Source organism: Gymnodraco acuticeps, unplaced genomic scaffold, assembly GCF_902827175.1.
Source record: "Gymnodraco acuticeps unplaced genomic scaffold, fGymAcu1.1, whole genome shotgun sequence".
NCBI classification, from domain to species: Eukaryota; Metazoa; Chordata; class Actinopteri; order Perciformes; family Bathydraconidae; genus Gymnodraco; species Gymnodraco acuticeps.
This window is the reverse complement of record NW_022990398.1, coordinates 784,110-801,945: the sequence shown is the minus strand read 5'-3', so window position 1 is coordinate 801,945 and position 17,836 is coordinate 784,110. Positions and strand designations below refer to the sequence as shown.

Genomic DNA, 17,836 nt, shown 5'->3' with positions numbered 1-17,836 from the left:
GTATACAGTTCATCAGATATAAACACAACAGATAACTAAGTGGCCAAGATGACTCATTCTCAAGTAATGAATTAGAGCTGAACTGCTGTCCCCATCATTTGAATGCAGGTTTCTCATGTAAACTCATTTACGCTCATCTACATGTTTCACTGTATCGTGATATTATTGTTACAGTAAGTGTTTCTTTCCAAAGAGCAAGTGTGGGTGATAAGCTTGGTTTATTTTCATATTCCATTTTTAATCAACTGTATAATTATAGCTCTCGGTTCCAGCTCTGCCCAGCACAGTGTCATGAAGGTCATTCTGCTGACCATGCTATTTAGATCAGCCAGAATCTGGGCAATGCTTTAAGAAGTTAAGCTTCCTTTCAGAAAACATAGAAGAATTACAATGCTTGACACTTCAGGAGAAAATATGTCACTAAAAGAAGAAAATAGGGTCTGAGATACCTGTATTTGAAGTATGAATTCCAGAAAGACTTTTGCATTTTTGTAAATGTCATTACTGGGGCAGCATATAGCAAAATAAAAAACAGAATACAAGTAAAGTTTCAAATTCTCGCTGAAATGATTGCCAATGTTTCAATTTTTAATTATTACATACCTATACTGTGGAAGGTTCAGAGTCACACTCATAGAACGAAAGTATTGTTTACGTGTATGTTTTCTTCCAAGAATGCAATTTTGTTAGCGTTACATTTAAACCCATGTTTGGTTCCTTAATACAATGAGGTGTATGAATAGTTGTGGCAGGGGTTAAACGTAAAGACCCTCCACAAACATGCCTTCATAAACACAGTGTGTGATGCTCGTCTTTTGACACGTATTATTGATGCCATTTGAATGAGTCATCTTGTGCAAAATGTGTGTTCCCCTCCCTGCAAGATAATGTTTTTGGACACTTGCTTCAGCAACAATTTGTATGCACACAAAAGCCCAAGGGTATCTTTTGTTATTATCGTTCCAAATTGCCAAAGCTGAATCAGCCTTTTCTGTGGATAAGTCTGAATTCATTTTTTCTCAAAGGTCACTCTGGCATTCCTTTAGTAATGGGGGTGGACATTGAGGGCAGGGTTAAGAGTAACATCAAAAAGAGCTACTGAAGGCTAAGGAGTTGTTGTGATGAAAAAAATACACTAATAATGTTTAACACGCTCCATAAATGTGTTTAGTGTCAGGACTGACAAAATAATTATGAGTGCAATTGTTGTTGTTTCTTGGAAAAAAGCTTATGCAAAGAACACATTTTATGTTTATTATTATCGTTATATTGTTTTTTATTTGTATGTAAGTTGAGTCAGTGTGCTGTTGAGTTGGGGTTAGGGTTTTGGGGAACGCAGCGTGGTGTACGGGCTCTCGGTAAATATGTTTTGTTTAAAAACCTATTTAAAAACTCTTGTAGTAAAACCAAAACAAGTTTATAAAAGCCCTGTTTGGTCTGTGTTACATTTTTTTTAAATGAAATAAAGAAAATGCAATAAAAGAGAGCAGCGGCTGAAGCACAGAGCATACAGTATGCGGTAGGGTTAAAACCTGTACTCCTGCCCCTAAGAGGGGGTCTCCCCCGGTGGGTTGTCCGAGGCTGTGTCCCACAACATCTGGTAAAAGACCTGGTACTATAAGTGGGTTAAACATCTGGCTAAAAGTACCGAGGTTGACTTTGTTTAAAATCGGCATGCAGGTAAAATTAGTCTGGACAAATGATAAATACATACATAAAAGTGCTTAGTAGAATAAGTGCTTTTAAAAACACGTGCTGGTAATAAAAATCACATCAAACAAAATGTTAAAATATGTAAAATATAAAACAAATATGTAAAATGTAAAATATAAAATACACACGGGTTAGTAGGCACACGGGGAGGGGAAATATCTTAAAATAAAGTCAACCAAGTGTCCCTAAAAGTGTTTAAAACCCAGGCCGAGGTCTAGAGAGGTGGTGCAGGTGAGACATGGACACGCCTCGGATGATGTTTAAAAATGTAGGGGTTATGGTTGTGTGTCGTATCATTCACATACTGTCATTTGGGGTTGTCTTTTCTTTATTTCATCATTTAGAAGTCCTACCATATCCCTCTTACTGAGTGGTGCCATTGGCGTTGTGTGTGTAGCGCATGTGTGTGAGAGCCAATTTCAGACACACTCAAAAAAGAAGCTTTAAAGCCTCCCGTGTAAGTAGCCAATTTGTCTCTTTCAAAAGTTAATTTAGGTCTAGCCAAGCATCTCAGCGGAAGTATAGTGAGAGATAAGGTGTCTTAAACGGCAGTCATTTTGGAAGAAAATATGACTAACGCTTAAATTGCGCTGCCTTTTCTGCCATTTTGTCTGAAAGAGGAGATGGAGAGATAAGTACATCTATGATATCAGAGTGGCTGTGAGCAGGTGCGTTATTATGGCAGACAGACTGAATGTAGGATATTTATTTAATCCTCGGTATTTCAACAGAAGGAGGAGAAATGACACATCTGTGCTCTGCAAAACAACGGTACCAACTGTGTACAGGTGCTGAGCAGAACTGAACTCACACTACATTGTAAATAGTCTTGCTTCAGCTAACTGTAATTGTTCGCAAAGAAATGATTGGCATCAGGGGAAAATGTAGAACCACGGGGGCTAATAATTGGCAGAACCTTGCAATAAGCGTTATTTTTGGAACCCGAATCCCAATTTCGCTGCCTCCCACCTTCACAGTCTCACTCACACACATAGGTATATAGCGATATAACCCAACGCAGCCGGGTGGTGAGCAGTGATGTCAGCACCCTCCCAATCTGGGGAGAGCAGCTTCTCGGGCTGCACATGGCTGCGATGTGAAGGAGCAGGCTCTACATGTTCCTGACAGCTCTGGCATCCCCCCACTCCTCATCTCATCTTCATCGCTCCACTTTATTTGGCACCGGTCATTCCGTAGATCTTGACACCAACACTACCATAACATTGATAAAAGTGTTTTACTACACTCAAAATGGGTCTGTGTTTACCCCAGCATTTAAATCATTCCATTCAATTCGATTAGCTGCCATTTTTCCCACTACTTCCCTATGTGGTAGGATACACATACAAATCAGTACTCACGTATTTTTTGTATACGTGAGTACAGTCTGTCACACTGTTTGTGATTGCCATCTGTGATCCAGTTTATGTTACGAATTTCTCTCACCTTTCTTTCATTTATTCACTCATACTCATCGTTCTTCATGTGTGTGCAACACATGGCTCAGGTATCGTCTGGCTTTCAAACAGATGTACACTGACAGCACTTGAAGAGGGCCGGTGATTTGGGCAAGTGAGCCACGCATGTCTCTTGTATCCACCTGTGCTGGGTATTCGTCTACTCTCCTTTTTGTCTTTTTTCCCCCCCTGATCTATCTATCACAAACTCTGCAAGCTGTCGCAATGGGGTGACAGGCGGCCCGTGCAGGCATTCTTCTGGAATAGACAGGCAAGTCAGGAAGCTCATTGTTGTTCAGGACACGTCTGCTGAAGCACAGCGCTATACAGCAGCTACACATTGCAAGCCTCCCCTTCCTTACACCATCCTGCCTCCTTGTGAGGAGCCCTATCTCATTCATTCACCTCCAAATGGCTTTTTCTCCACTTGCTCGTGCTCCTGGAAAGCCAGGATGCAGGTAGGATTTCCTCTGATGCTTTCTAGAAATGTCCCCAATATTAGTTTGACATAGAAAACCCAGTAGGTCCACCATCAGTAACACTTTTGTTACCAGACTGAAGTGGACTTTTCAGCCAACTCCAGCGCATTATGTCACCGTCCCCTTACATAAGTTCAAGTTTTATGTTCAGTGTTTGGGGAGTTCTATCTTCTGTGTTTGGAAAATTCATATCTATTAAGGCACAAGAGGCAGCTTTATGACCCCCAGGGTTTACACAGGCCCCTCTTGGAGGTGACAGACTTACGGCCTTGCACTGTTGAGTTAATTACACATCAATATGCCTTGGTCCCATTTATGGATATGGTTGATTATGCAGTAAAAGTAAATGATCTCACTGCAATGAGGCTTTCTGACATCACTGTGTATTTTTTACTCTTTTTGTCTAAGGTGACCCAGGTGGGGTTTAAAATAAGATAGGGTTAGCATTCGTAGATTTCTACAAATACATAAACAAAGTTTTATCTTGGTGGAGATGACGGCCCTCCATGAAATGTAAGTAGCCTTTAAACTAAATTGTTGAATTACCCCTCAAAGGGATGAGGTTAACAGACCAATTGGATTTCTGCCTCAAACAAAGAAATTAATGCTTGGAGCTAAAACCTAAAGTTGTGGGTCAAACCCAACAAACTATATCAAGGATTAAAGTAATGAACTGGCATAGGGCCTTTTTAAGTCTTTAGTAAAACCACACATCTAACATCTTTGAGTAATACAGACATGCAATAAAAACCTCATTTGTGGCTGCTATCAGTTATCTTTGATTTGTATCAAACCTGTAATAACTGAAAAATGTCTGTGTCTGTGCGTTTGCATGCCGACGGTGTCTTTGCCCGGGCAGGAGAATGCAAATTTGTGAAAGTGTTGAAAGAGATTACATTATTATCCCCAAGAAGAAAGTAGTGAGAGGAACAGGGTTTGCAGTGAGTCAGCCTGTAATTAAAGAGGAGCGATCAATCTGTACCACTGACCACACTACTTATGCCAAGTCCATCGAATGGCTGCAGTAAAGAGCTAATTTAGAACCATTAGGGACTGCCGAGTTTGCAAACAGCCCAGTAATGATGATGGCTGATTCAAGTTCAAGGCTTGGCCTCTGTATTAACTGTCAGACCTGGCAGTCATAAGGCAGGATCAGTGGAAGTTCTCAGATAAAGAGAAAGACTAAAATATCAATTTAACAGAGTTTTTCCTATTGAATAAATGTTGGGTTATTGGTCAAATCCTCCTATTCCCTCAGCAGACATAAAGGCGTTCACCTGCCAATACACAGAGGCAGTGGCGGCGCCAGGGTATGGCTGGGGTAGGCTACAGCCATACCAATAAATGGCTTAGCCCTACCTTGACAAATTATGTTAAAGTAAGTATGTTGAGAACACGGATTGCGAAAATCTACCGGTCGTGTCCACAACACACAAACTGATCCTGCTGTAACAACCATAGGTAACAACAAGTGCACGTTACTGACGCAATATGGTTGAGACCATTCGGGCTTATGCTAGAGGGGTGCATGGAATAGTCTAAGTAGTGGGGGAGTTTTATACACTAAAGGTGTGGACATTCTCTCGCGTTATAATATCAGCGCGGCCGCGGTCAGATCAAAATTCCTCCGAATGCAATTTGAACAGACCTACAGCCAATCAGAGCAACGAAACGTTGGGTCTGCTGCGTCATGCATTACTGATTCGTCACGTTCACAGTGAAAAGTCCCCAAACTCGCGCCGAGTAAATTGCAGACAGACAGCAGAACCTCTAGGATTAATTGTATATTTCGGATGGATAGATTTGTTCTTAAACGCCCTCGCATTGAGGTACAAATCGAACAGGTGCCAGTGTCACACGACCCACCTGAAGAGTGAATAGTGAGTTTTGAATATATTTTGTAATAATGGGTCATTTGAAAAAGTGTTTTGTATGACAATAGAGATACAGGCTACCTGTTGTGTGCTGTGTCTGTCTCTCTCTGTTTACCTGTGTCTCTCCCTCTCTCTCTCCGTGTCAATTCTATATGCCAACTTTTCTTGTTTCTGCCGCTGCGTAGCCTGTTGTAACAACGTGGAATTAGCAGAATATGTTATTGTATTGTTTAACTCACCTGTTGCTCTCGATGTAATTTAGCTGATAAAAGTAGACTAATAAAATCTAATAAAAGCCTCACGCGTGCGTTTCACTGTCAAGGTGCGATATAGCGTGTATGTAATTACATTACAAATACTGACTTGAGCCCCACCACTGTATGGGCCCTACCATAGATTACCCAACAAAAATACTCTGGCGCCGCCACTGCCCAGAGGATAAATGTTTCCTATTTTACTCGAATATTGTTCTATTAAAGGTGGGGTAGGTCATTTTGGAGAAACCAGCTCGAGTGCGCTAGAATTTGAAAATACACAGCCGGAAAAAATCTGCCACTTCCTTACAGAGCCCTCCTCACAGATGACATTTTTGTTTGGATTTTTTGTCAAAGCACTTAAGATATTCTAAAGAGCCGGTTTCTCAAACTTACCCCACCTTTAAGTACAACCAACTTGCTTTCTTGTGAGCCTTTTTTCAGTGCTCTTTAATGGTTGCAATTTCAAAAAGATGCCAATGGGGCACACACTGAGAGCCTTGTGCTACTTTCACACAAAAAAACGATTTCAGTCAAGGCTGTCACAAACTGTATCCACATTGTCACCCTGCACATACAGTAAGACCTCATGGACAGCGAGATACAAAGGTATGTTTGCAGGATGGAGGTAGCAAGGCATATCCATTATATTTCCTGTCTGTTCACCATTCAATCTCAGCGTGTTGCTGGCAGGTGGCCTTCCATAGGGACATGACCTGGACATGTAGCAGTGCTCTGTTTGGTCTGCCTTTGACCTCCCTGCCATGAAGCTCCACTATGCACAACATAATAAACTCCTCTTGCTCTGACATCTCTCAGTAGAGAAACATATCGGTGAATAATAGTAGACAACTGAGACTCTAAAGGTCAGATGGTGACTTACTGCAAACAGTGTGCAACCTTTCATCCACGCTCATTAGAGGTGTCAACTTCTGACCCTGGCATGCGTGTTGACAGACACCTATGTACTAATATGTGTGTAGGAGGAAGAGGAATATATCCCTTAAAAGATGACAAAGGGGCCTCAGCTTTCTCGTTCTCTGAGAGTTCTGAGCCTTGTAAGCAATAAGATCACGTCAAGTATTTGTCCTATCAGTCCTTTCTAATCTCCCTCCATACAAAAAAAATATTTTGTGGCCGCCTTATGTGCGTGGCATTTAATTAATGTTTCAGTCTTGTGTGCAAGAGAGCACTGACAGCAAGCCAATAATGCTGGATCTCTGCAATCAACTGTCTCGGTGCTTTCATTGAGCTTCCCATTTGGTTCATTCCCTTTATTGACAAATGCGAGAGCTGTTTGAGATTCCCGGCTCACATTGCTTTTTACATGCCTCTCATTTGCATACCATGCGGTAGTTTCTAAACTGAGCATAGGAATAAACTAATGTGTTCTCCTTGACCTTGTTTCCAATTGCTGATAGAGGACCAGAAGGTGACCACATTCTCACAAAGAGTCTTTCTCATTGCCTACATCAGCACTCTGTTGTCTGATGTGATAGTGCTGACCTGAGATTCCTCTACCTCTCCCAGCCCTACGCATAATAATGACCACCAGATGAAAGGGAGCCTGCTAGAATTAACACTGCATTTCAAACACTTTTGTACCATAGTGTCTTCAGTGGGAATGTTCTTTAATATTGCAGAGCCACTGGTCCAGGTCAGAGTTATTAGTCTGTTCTAGTCAGATTCCAGAAATCATTGTGCCCACAGATGTCTGATCCAGTCCGTACTCATTGCAAATATGTGGCACTGTTGGTTGAGTCTGATAAATTGGAAAAACAAATAGTTTCCTTGTATTTATATGTACCATTTTTGTAAGGCAAAAGGATTAGTCATAAGTGCGAAAGACCAAAATGCCACAACAGTGCACTAATTACCAACGCACTCAAATACTAAAATGAGCTTGTCTGTGACTAAAAGCTGGAGTGCAATGTTTCTAAAGGAGACCAATCTCAATGTGCTTTTCCATTTGTTCTGCATGACATGACACATTATTTTTTAATAAATCTTTTTATTAGTTTTCGCACAGATATCAAACAGACATTTTCAAGACATTACATGTAAAATACTGTGTTTTCCTAGTACAGTTTACAAACCCCAATACCCCGCAATCTCATTCACACAAACATACAAGGGGGGGGGGGGGGGGGCAAGGAAATAAAAACAAAATTAAATAAAGGGTGAATATTAAATAGTATTTCAAAGAAAAAGGGGGGGGGGGGATGCTCTGCTGTAAAATGAAGTATTGGGTTCTTCACCAATAGTAAGGGTGTCAATGTGGTCCAGAAAAGGCTGCCAGGTATTGACACATTATTTTGATCATACTGTATGGGCAATAGTCTTAAAGTTGAACTATATAACTATAACTATATGATAATGTCCTTAAAGTAAATTCAGTTTTCTGTTTCTAATATAAAACTTGAGGTGCTTAATGTTTTCTTAAACAAATTCACGGCAAATATAAATTGACAATTGTTGTGGAATATTTTCCAAGGCCCATAACTTTGACCCAGTGTATCAGTTCAAACTGTCCTGACTGAGCACAGGCACCTGTAACCTTGGCTGCTGTGCTCTCAGTGTTTTGTCTCCCTGTTCCTGCCTGTTGGCGTCAGCTGATAGAGGTGTTATCATTCTATCTTGTTATGCAGCATGTTGATGATGCTCTCTGAACTAGCTAAATACATGGGTTTGGAGTTCTTCAGAATTGACGTGGCAACTCTACCGTGAAGTCAGAACCTCTGACTCTTGGACTTGTGATGTGAATCCTCCGGCGTTAACTCCAAATAAACCATCATGTGTTTGACATCAAAGCTACTGCTCCTACCGTGTCTCCTTCCTGAGTCGGTGACTCCCACTGCATAGCTACACAGAAGTTTCCTCTACAACAATGAGTTATGTCAAGTGACAACAATATGTAAATGAAGATGGACCAATGTAGAATACTGTATGCAATATTGTATCCGGCTCTACGCTTTCTTTTATGTCTGCCATAAGATTGCTCTTTTATACTTATTGTCTGTAAATGTATAAAACTGTTTCCCAATTACATTTCTCTCTGTTCTCGTTCATCTCAGTGCTGCTTGACAGCATGGATCCAACCCATAATAACCTTCTTTCCAATCATGATGCAAGGGGAATATGGCAGCTGCCTGCAGCCTTTGATTTCATCTTGCCCCAGATCTGCATTGTAATGAGCACTCAGGTCAATCAATAATTCACTGCAGTTTCAGTTATAGAAAAAGAAGAAGAAACAAACATCCAGATCAGCTCATGGGGAAGACAGGGAGAGGACTTTGATCAGTACCATTGAGAGGCTCATATTGCACTGTTGTGATCCTTTCTTCTCTCTGTTGTGTTTGTCAAAGCTGAGAAGGGGAGAAATTGGCCAGCAAATGTACATCTGTGCATCTGAGGGGGGTTATACATGGACTGAATCACATTTCATTCTGCCATTCCTGTGTGTATTGTGGCAAAATGTCTTCTTATTTGACTGATGGGAGTTGATTGGTATTTAGACAGTCCTGCTGTGACTTGTGTAAAGCTGTTATATCGCACCAATGGCGGTTTAAGATTAAGCACAGGCTAAATCTGTTTCTTACTGTGAAGTCATTACCTTCACAGAATGTGTAACCATGTTTTTGTATTTCCTTAAGAAAGTCATTTGTATACAACAAACCAAAACCGGGTTTCGAGTTAGCATCATAAGTACTCTCATTATATGGGAATTGACTGTGTGAGGAGATTGATGAAGACATGCAGTCAAATCTTCACAGTGCCATTTGTTAAATCTTTTGTTTTATGTGGATCAAACTTCTAGTCGCACAATTACATGGAAACGCAATGTTTATAATTGCATGAAAAAGCCACAAGTAATTACATGCCTGTTTGCCATCATTATGTTTTCAAGAAGAGAACACATATTGAATTATAACTCAATTACAATTCCAGATACTTACTTATAGTCCAGATTCAATATGAATTACACAATCCTTATTGGTTTCTAAATCCTATGCAAACCAATCATTATCATATGGTTATCATGTGGCTAATGCCCTTTCTTTCTTTGTATTAACAGTTCCCCCGGAGGACCCGGTCATCAGTGGAGGGCCGGTGGTGAGCTTAAGAGCTGGAGATCCCCTCAATCTGACCTGCCATGCCGACAACGCCAAGCCGGCAGCCTCCATCGCCTGGATCCGCAACGGACAGGTCCTTAATGGGGCAATGAACTCCAAGGTAAGCATGGAGGTGTGTCATTGAAAGCCGTCTGGGGACAAGGGTGTGGGTGGAATTAAGGAAGAGGGTTGCTAATCAGAGATAGGGAATGACAACACCTGTTTCTTTACATCTTTGCATGTCTTGCTTTCCCGAAAATAACTGCAGAACTTCTAAACACCCATGAGATGTTTCAGAGCGAGTGTCTGAGTCTTTGGTGGGTGTTTACCTCAGCATCCAGACTTCTTTTTTAAGTGAAATCCCTTGAAAATCCAGGTTGCGTTTTGATTCCTTAAAAGATTGCTGGCCCTTTTTTCCCAGTATACAAATCACCTCAGACAAGCAGATGGCGAGATCGGGGAACTATCACTGGCTTTTCTCTGTTTTGATCTCCTTCAGTGGTATTTGTCTCTCTTCATCTTCTCAACCTGTTACAAAATGTACTATGTCACTTTCCGTGCTGGAATCTGCCAGAACCTTTCTTGCGGCGCAGTATGATTCTCACTGACAGACCGTGTTCCCACGTCTGATGCCTAAGTGCACGATACTGTGCTAACCAGCCTGGTGGCATGATCACCTGACCCCATAGACTTTTGACTGACACTCACCCTTTAGGCTAATCGTGCAATCAACACTGTCATGTTCTATTTTCATTTAAACAAACCACATAAAGAAACCAGGCACTTTGGAGCACTAACACCTCCCCCACCTTCCCCTCGCTCCCTGTGCTGCCTCATCCCATTATCGTATTTTTTCAAAGAGCAGATAAATGCCATTGATTGGACTGGGGTACGGCACCAGGCCGATTTGAATAAAGTGATTGCTTGAGGTGGCGCTTGCTAATAGTGGGCGGGGGGTGTGTTTCCTGCCTTCACTTCCTCTCAGAGCGAATGCAGATATGAGGACATGCTGTGCTGGTGGCTGATGGATGCTCACATATCTGCTCTGAGCCCAAGTGTGTCCCTTTTCTCTCTTGTCTCTATTGCCCACCATTAACAAGCAATGGGTTCCATTAAAAGAAGATGAGTCTTTTTTGGATCCTGAGCAGTTGGGGGACATTTTGTAAGCATAATCATCTGCTCTAATGGTCTTTTCATATCCCGCAGATCAAGAGGACTAATGTGAGCAGATGTGGTGGACGACTCACAGAAATGGCTTTCCTGATGGTGTCATGTCTAATGATAGTTCTGACCCAAAGATAATTTCCCACTAAGGCCTCCAAAAGCTCATCTATATGACCTCTTAGAAAGCCATTTACTGGACCAGTGGTTATGGAGAAAGTGTATGATTAAAGCTATCGTTTAACATAATTGTGAGTTGGTTTTGACGATATAAGAGTAACTGAATTCATGTGTATCGTTAGCGAGGGTAGCTTAACTAAACTTTTGGACGGTATATCATAAAGAGGACTCCCCAAATAATTAAGTGGCAGAAGCTCTTAGGTGAATGGTTCAAATATAAAGACTAGCGGTGAATATGTGGGTAGAGGAAATTAATGAATAATATTCTCTATGTCCCATCTGGAGCTACTCAGTGGCAAAATGCAAAGAACTGCCTCCAGGTCTGGGCTGTGGTTTGAAAGTGTGCAGAGGAGCTCTATGATATTATTTACACAGGAATGGTGCAGCAAATCATCTGAAAAACCTGATGCATTCCCCTCCCCGATGTGCTACATTTTCTTTTTTTTCTGAATGCTCTGGTGGCAAGCTGAGAGGTGAGCAGGAGACTGGGGTGTTATCTCAGTGTTAGGAGGTTTAAAACATGGTTACGCGTGTTCTTAGCTTTTCTTCCTGGAAAGAAAATAGCTTCTTTTTTTTGGTACTTTCTCTGCTTTAAAGTCAAATCATGTTGCTGTTTGATAGCAGGTAAAATTACCTAGATTTACATGAAGCAGCCACTGTTTGTGTGTAATATTTTCAGCAGAATTTTTGTATTCTATTTCCATTTAATTTCTATGATCGAACTCTCTAACCTACAACTGTTTAAAGCAGCTGTTTTGTCTGCTTCCCAGTGTCATTATTCTTCTCCTATCCTCCATGAGCTTTTTTGTGTAATTGGAGCACTTTATTGCATTTTAATTGTCACACCCATTGAGTAATAAGGTGGAAGAATGTTATTCATTATGAGACGGGTAAAGTTTCCCAAGCACTAGAGGAGAATATTAAGTCAATGGGCTCTTACCTTCAACATTACAGTATGAGAACTCATTGTGCTGATGTAAGAAGATCTTCTATGTTTTTGGAAAGCTAATTAACCTTATTCATATACACTGAACACAAATATAAACGCAACACTTTTGTTTTTGCTCCCATTTTTCATGAGATGAACTCAAAGATCTAAAACATTTTCTATATACACAAAATAACCATTTCTCTCAAATATTGTTCACAAATCTGAAAAAAATCTGTGATAGTGAGCACTTCTCCTTTGCCGAGATAATCCATCCCACCTCACAGGTGTGGCATATCAAGATGCTGATTAGACAGCATGATTATTGCACAGGTGTGCCTTAGGCTGGCCACAATAAAAGGCCACTCTGAAACGTGCAGTTTTGCTTTATTGGGGGGGTCTGGGGGGGTCCCAAAACCAGTCAGTATCTGGTGTGAGGGGTAGGATTAGGGGTAGGGTTAGAGTTAGGGTAATGTTGTGAATTGAGTGGCCTGTGTTCGTCATCCATAACATACGCCTGCCCATACCATAACCCCACCACCACCATGGGCCACTCAATTCACAACATTACCCTAACCCTAACCCTACCCCTAACCCTAATCCTACCCCTCACACCAGATACTGACTGGATTTCGGACCCCCCCAGACCCCCCCAATAAAGCAAAACTGCATGTTTCAGAGTGGCCTTTTATTGTGGCCAGCCTAAGGCACACCTGTGCAATAATCATGCTGTCTAATCAGCATCTTGACATGCCACACCTGTGAGGTGGGATGGATTATCTCGGCAAAGGAGAAGTGCTCACTATCACAGATTATTTCAGATTTGTGAACAATATTTGAGAGAAATGGTTATTTTGTGTATATAGAAAATGTTTTAGATCTTTGAGTTCATCTCATGAAAAATGGGAGCAAAAACAAAAGTGTTGCGTTTATATTTTTGTTCAGTGTAGATTAAAAATATAAATGACTCTAATTAATTGATTTTTAAAAACTTCGTAATTATCTATTAAAGCCCCTGTCACACTGTCCCGAAATGTACACCCGATGGACACACGAATATTTAATTGTGAATTTCGCACGAAGATGGCCCCGAACCACACACGAAGGCAACATTTACATTACATTTAAGACATACAACTGCAATGAAAGTAACACAAACAATTATGTTAAAGTACTATGATACTGTACTGATATCTTCAGACTTTGTTCTTTACTTTCTCCGTCTTTATATGTAGAAGATATTACGTTTTCTCCGTCATGTTGTTGTTTCCATAGCAACAACAACTTCCTGTCAACTCGCCTTCAAAATAATATATGATATCCTTTTCAGTTTACATAATATTTACATAATTTACATAATATGTTTACATGATTTTGTTGTGCAATAAAACAACCCGAAATGTTCAAATTCGGCTCTGATCGTAGCAACATCGGGCACACACAGTGACGTCACGAACTACCCACAATGCAACACGCGCCATATAAATATATATAAATGCGCCATTTTCCTGGAGGTGCTAATATCCTGGAAGTGCAAATATAAACAGCTAGCTAATGTAGCCAGGCAGAGCGCAGTAGGTTTTTTTTCTGAATTAACGACCGAAGAAATCGCTGCATGTCTTCGGATTACATCTCTGGACTTGAGGGGTGTGCTTTAGGTCATTACCAGCGTAAACTAGAGCTGTGTGGGTTGTTACAGACTGCCTGCAGATGTATGGAAAAACGACAGTGGCCTTCGTCGATTTTGGCTGCATCTACGTCTAATTTCTGGAAACACCAGGTGAATACCCCACTTGTCACAATAATATTATCATGCCATTGCATATATGTGGTATTTTAGAGATATTGATTAAGGCAATAGACTATGATATTCAGTACAGGAAGCTTAGCAACACCTAGACGGTGTACGGCTGCTTGCACCTCGCGTAAAACGGCGCAGACCGGAAGTACGGTGTCGCGCTCGGCCCAATACCCGTATGTGTGTGTGAAATAATTCGTGAGGGCATCTAAAGCCATCGTATGACCGCCGGTGGAGTTTCTCAGACTCCGGCAGCAACTTCGTGAGCGGTGGCAAAATCTTTGGCATGCCAAAAAATAGCCGAAGGACCTTGCGAAGGTTCATTTTCGTGTTGAATTCGTGTGTCAATGTTGCCCTTCGTAAGGCCATCGTGAGGGCATCTTGTTATCATCGGTGCCATCGGGCATTCGCCCCGATCAGAGTGAGGGCGAATGCGCCGATGATAACACAAAGATGACACGACTTGACAAGATGTCCTCACGAGTGCCTTACGAAGTTGCCGCTCACGAAGTTGCTGCCGGAGCCTGAGAAACTCCCCCGGCGGTCATACGATGGCTTAAGATGCCCTCACGAATGGCCCGATGTTGCTACGATCACAGCCGAATTTGAACATTTCCTTTATCGTGTGTCCATCGGGTGTCAATTTCGGGACAGTGTGACAGGGCCTTTAAGGTGAGTAGTGAGTTAAAAAAAGAAACAATTTTTACCTCAATGACCACATTAAAAAAGACATATTTTCATTTCTGCAAACACCGTAAAAATAAATGGTTTGAATATTTAGTCAAATAGCCCTTGTGTGGTCCAACATTTCAAATGGCTGATTGAAACCCAGAGATGCATTTGGTATCAAATCAAAGGCGTGTTGAATGGGTAAGCAGAATATTAATGATGTATATATTATTAGCTTTTGCTTACTTTGTGAATTCAGCAACGTCCCTGAGGGATCTCTGCATATATCAAATGTATTCGGTCGGACTTTTATTTTCCTTTCAATCATTTATTGGACTGTTAGTATGACCTTACAGCCACATTTAGTATGTTATTAAAGATGGCCTAATCCGATAATATCTTATAAACCTAACTATCTATAGTAAATTAGTATTTATTTGTATTTCATTTGTAATTATTTGTGGATGTGATTTTTTTTCATAGTATCAAGCAACGTTTGTTTTACTGTTTACCATTAGTCTTATTAATGGTTGCTTATTGATTGACTTTTCAGCTATAAAAACAACATTAGTGGTTGCTGCCCCAAACATAAAACACTGAAGACGTTTAATGACTCACGTTTCTGATTATCTATAGATTTTTCTATAGATGAGTTTGGCTGTTAGGCTATTCCCAAAATGAGATAAGCTGTTTTGGTAAAATAAGCACATATAATTATCAAAATACCTTTTAAAATAAGCACATATAATTATCAAAATACCTTTTAAAATAAGCACATATAATTATCAAAATACCTTTTAAAATAAGCACATATAATTATCAAAATACCTTTTAAAATAAGCACATATAATTATCAAAATACCTATAAAGTCTAAATACAATTCAATGTTTTTCATTAAATCCACTTGCTTACATGATTGACATTTTAACCTTTCATTCATGAATTACCAGCACTGTTAAAATAGATCACTAAGTAGAATAGAGCATGAGAGTAAACAAAGTAGCGGTTTAGGGCTAAGAGTGAATTAGCACTGCTGGCAGCACATCAAGTTTTGTTTAGAAGATAATCCATTGGGCTCAGCCAGTTATATTAATTAGTATTATCCAGATTGATAGGCTTTTTGAAGCCACTGTCTGGTCTTCTAATGACAGGTCACCTTCTTGCTTATTTAACGGTAAGCTTGGAGGTTGCACCATTAAGCTAGTTAGCTATTGTTAAGTTGTTTAGTTTGCTAACTGGCAATCCATCTCAAAATAAAACACAGTGTTGGATGTCAGAATGATGATGTTAAGAGGCAGTGCCATAACCAAGACTCAAAGCTAGCTAATTTAGACCTGAATTTAAAAGTGTGTCGAAAAGAGAGCCCCAGTGGGATGTCCCTGTTGCTGCTGCTAATGTTTGCATAAATCAACTTGACAAGCAATAGTTTGGCTTATTGCTCTGTGTTTCTCGGTCTCATTTGCCCTTTAGCGTTCAGAAATCACCTGATAAAGATTTAAATGTACGTGGCAAAAAAGCAACCCTTTCCATCTCCATCTTGTTACTCATGCTAACCCCTTCCAGCCTAGTATATTCTCCAGGCAGGGATATGAAAATGTATCAAATTGTAATGTAGTCATGGTGTTGAATTCAATGCAGCAACCGGCTAACCCCCTTTTTAAGATTAAAGACTTCAGACGGGTCCGAGGCGACGAGGGAAACAATCCTGATTGTGTCAGAAAGGATATTACATTGACATATCCCACGTCTGACAGCTAATGCGCTCTGCTTTAGAAGTGACTCACGCACAAATGTGAAATTCATCACATGGTTCTTCACATATAAATGGGCTCCACAGGAACATGAATGGCATCTATAATATCCCTATCCTTATAAAATGCTTATTAATATGCATAACAAGGCTGAGACTTTCTTCTGATACTTAAGAGGGAGCTTTAGGTACTTAAAGTTGGATAAAAGGTTCATATGGAAAAATCTTGACAGCTTAATTAGAAGTTCAATGACATACTAATTATATTATTGAGATTATGGTATCTTTAGGAGAGGGAGACATTCTTAGATTACAGGGTTTTAAAATTTAAAAAAAGCATTGCATAGAAATGAAAAGATAATTACCACTGATTTGTGCAATGACAACAAACTAGAGTTACTCAGCCAATGATTAACAGGTAGTGAAAATGGTGGTTGAAATATAGCATTATGCTCTACTGCACTTTGCGATTACGCTTTATAATACAGTAATGTATCTTATGTAGTCCTGACATTTCATCCTGCCTTTTGTGCCTTTATATATAAACCTTTGTAGACAAGGTAAAGAATCGAGTTTCAGACTAAAATGTTGCATTGATGCTGAGATGTAATTATCTTCTTGATGTGTTATTACATCTTTAAGGCTTATCCAAAGGTAACAAGTCCAATGTGAGCTTTCTTCACTCAACAGTTCTACATCAGGAAAATGGCTGTACTTTACTGTGGCAGGGCCTTGTGTTTTTACAAAAAAACACTAAGCCACAGTGAGCCTCTTTAAATAGATGGCAGGGAAATGCATCTTGTGGTTGACCACACTGTGACCTGTTGCCCACGCAATTTGTTCTAGTCAGTGACTTTGTTCTGCCCTGCACTGGTTAACATAGACTCCCAGAGCCCTCCCCTGAGCGTTTTGGGGAGAGCGCGAGCTACTGAGCGCTACCAACCGATTCCAGATGGCTTCCACAATGTAAGGCTCAGAGGATGAGCGCTGAAAAGAAGATTGATTTCCTTTGTGGAGTATGACAAGCCGTGCACTAGAGCGCAGCTCTCCAGACACACAAAGAGGCTCAAAAAACATATTTGTACTTGTGTTTTGAGGGTTTGCCTGTGGTCCCCCAAGGGACGAGATGTGTGTGTTCATGAATGTTCTGCTGTTTTGTTCAGGGGTTTTTCCCCAGGTCTACACCTTCTCCATCAAAGCTTATCTGGTGAACTGTTTATCTCTGTTCACTCTTTGAATATCATTTACAGTGTTGTGAGTCTGAGCTATTGAACATATTATTCAATAGTGTTTGACTCTAATTTCGGAGTTCACTGCATTTGAAGCTTACTACACAAAATCAAAACAATTTGAGATTATTTGATATGAGAAAATCTAAGTTTTTTGCACTTTAATCCATTAGACCAAACAACCATGTGGTATAGATCTAGAGGCCGAAAACATGTACTTCTTCTTCAACT

The 17,836-nt window shown here is 40.4% G+C and overlaps 1 protein-coding gene across 13 annotated transcripts in view; it reads left to right on the top strand.

The window, feature by feature from the left end:
• kirrel3b (kirre like nephrin family adhesion molecule 3b) overlaps window positions 1-17,836 on the top strand; it is a 170,981-nt gene that overhangs the window by 105,462 nt on the left and 47,683 nt on the right. For 8 of the 13 annotated variants that reach the window (XM_034224751.1, XM_034224749.1, XM_034224743.1 and 5 more), the window contains one exon: window positions 9,853-10,022. In XM_034224751.1, coding sequence (XP_034080642.1) covers window positions 9,853-10,022 — 170 coding nt within the window. The remainder of the gene's footprint in view (window positions 1-9,852; window positions 10,023-17,836) is intronic. The other 5 variants (XM_034224752.1, XM_034224745.1, XM_034224753.1 and 2 more) reach the window with 1 other exon arrangement.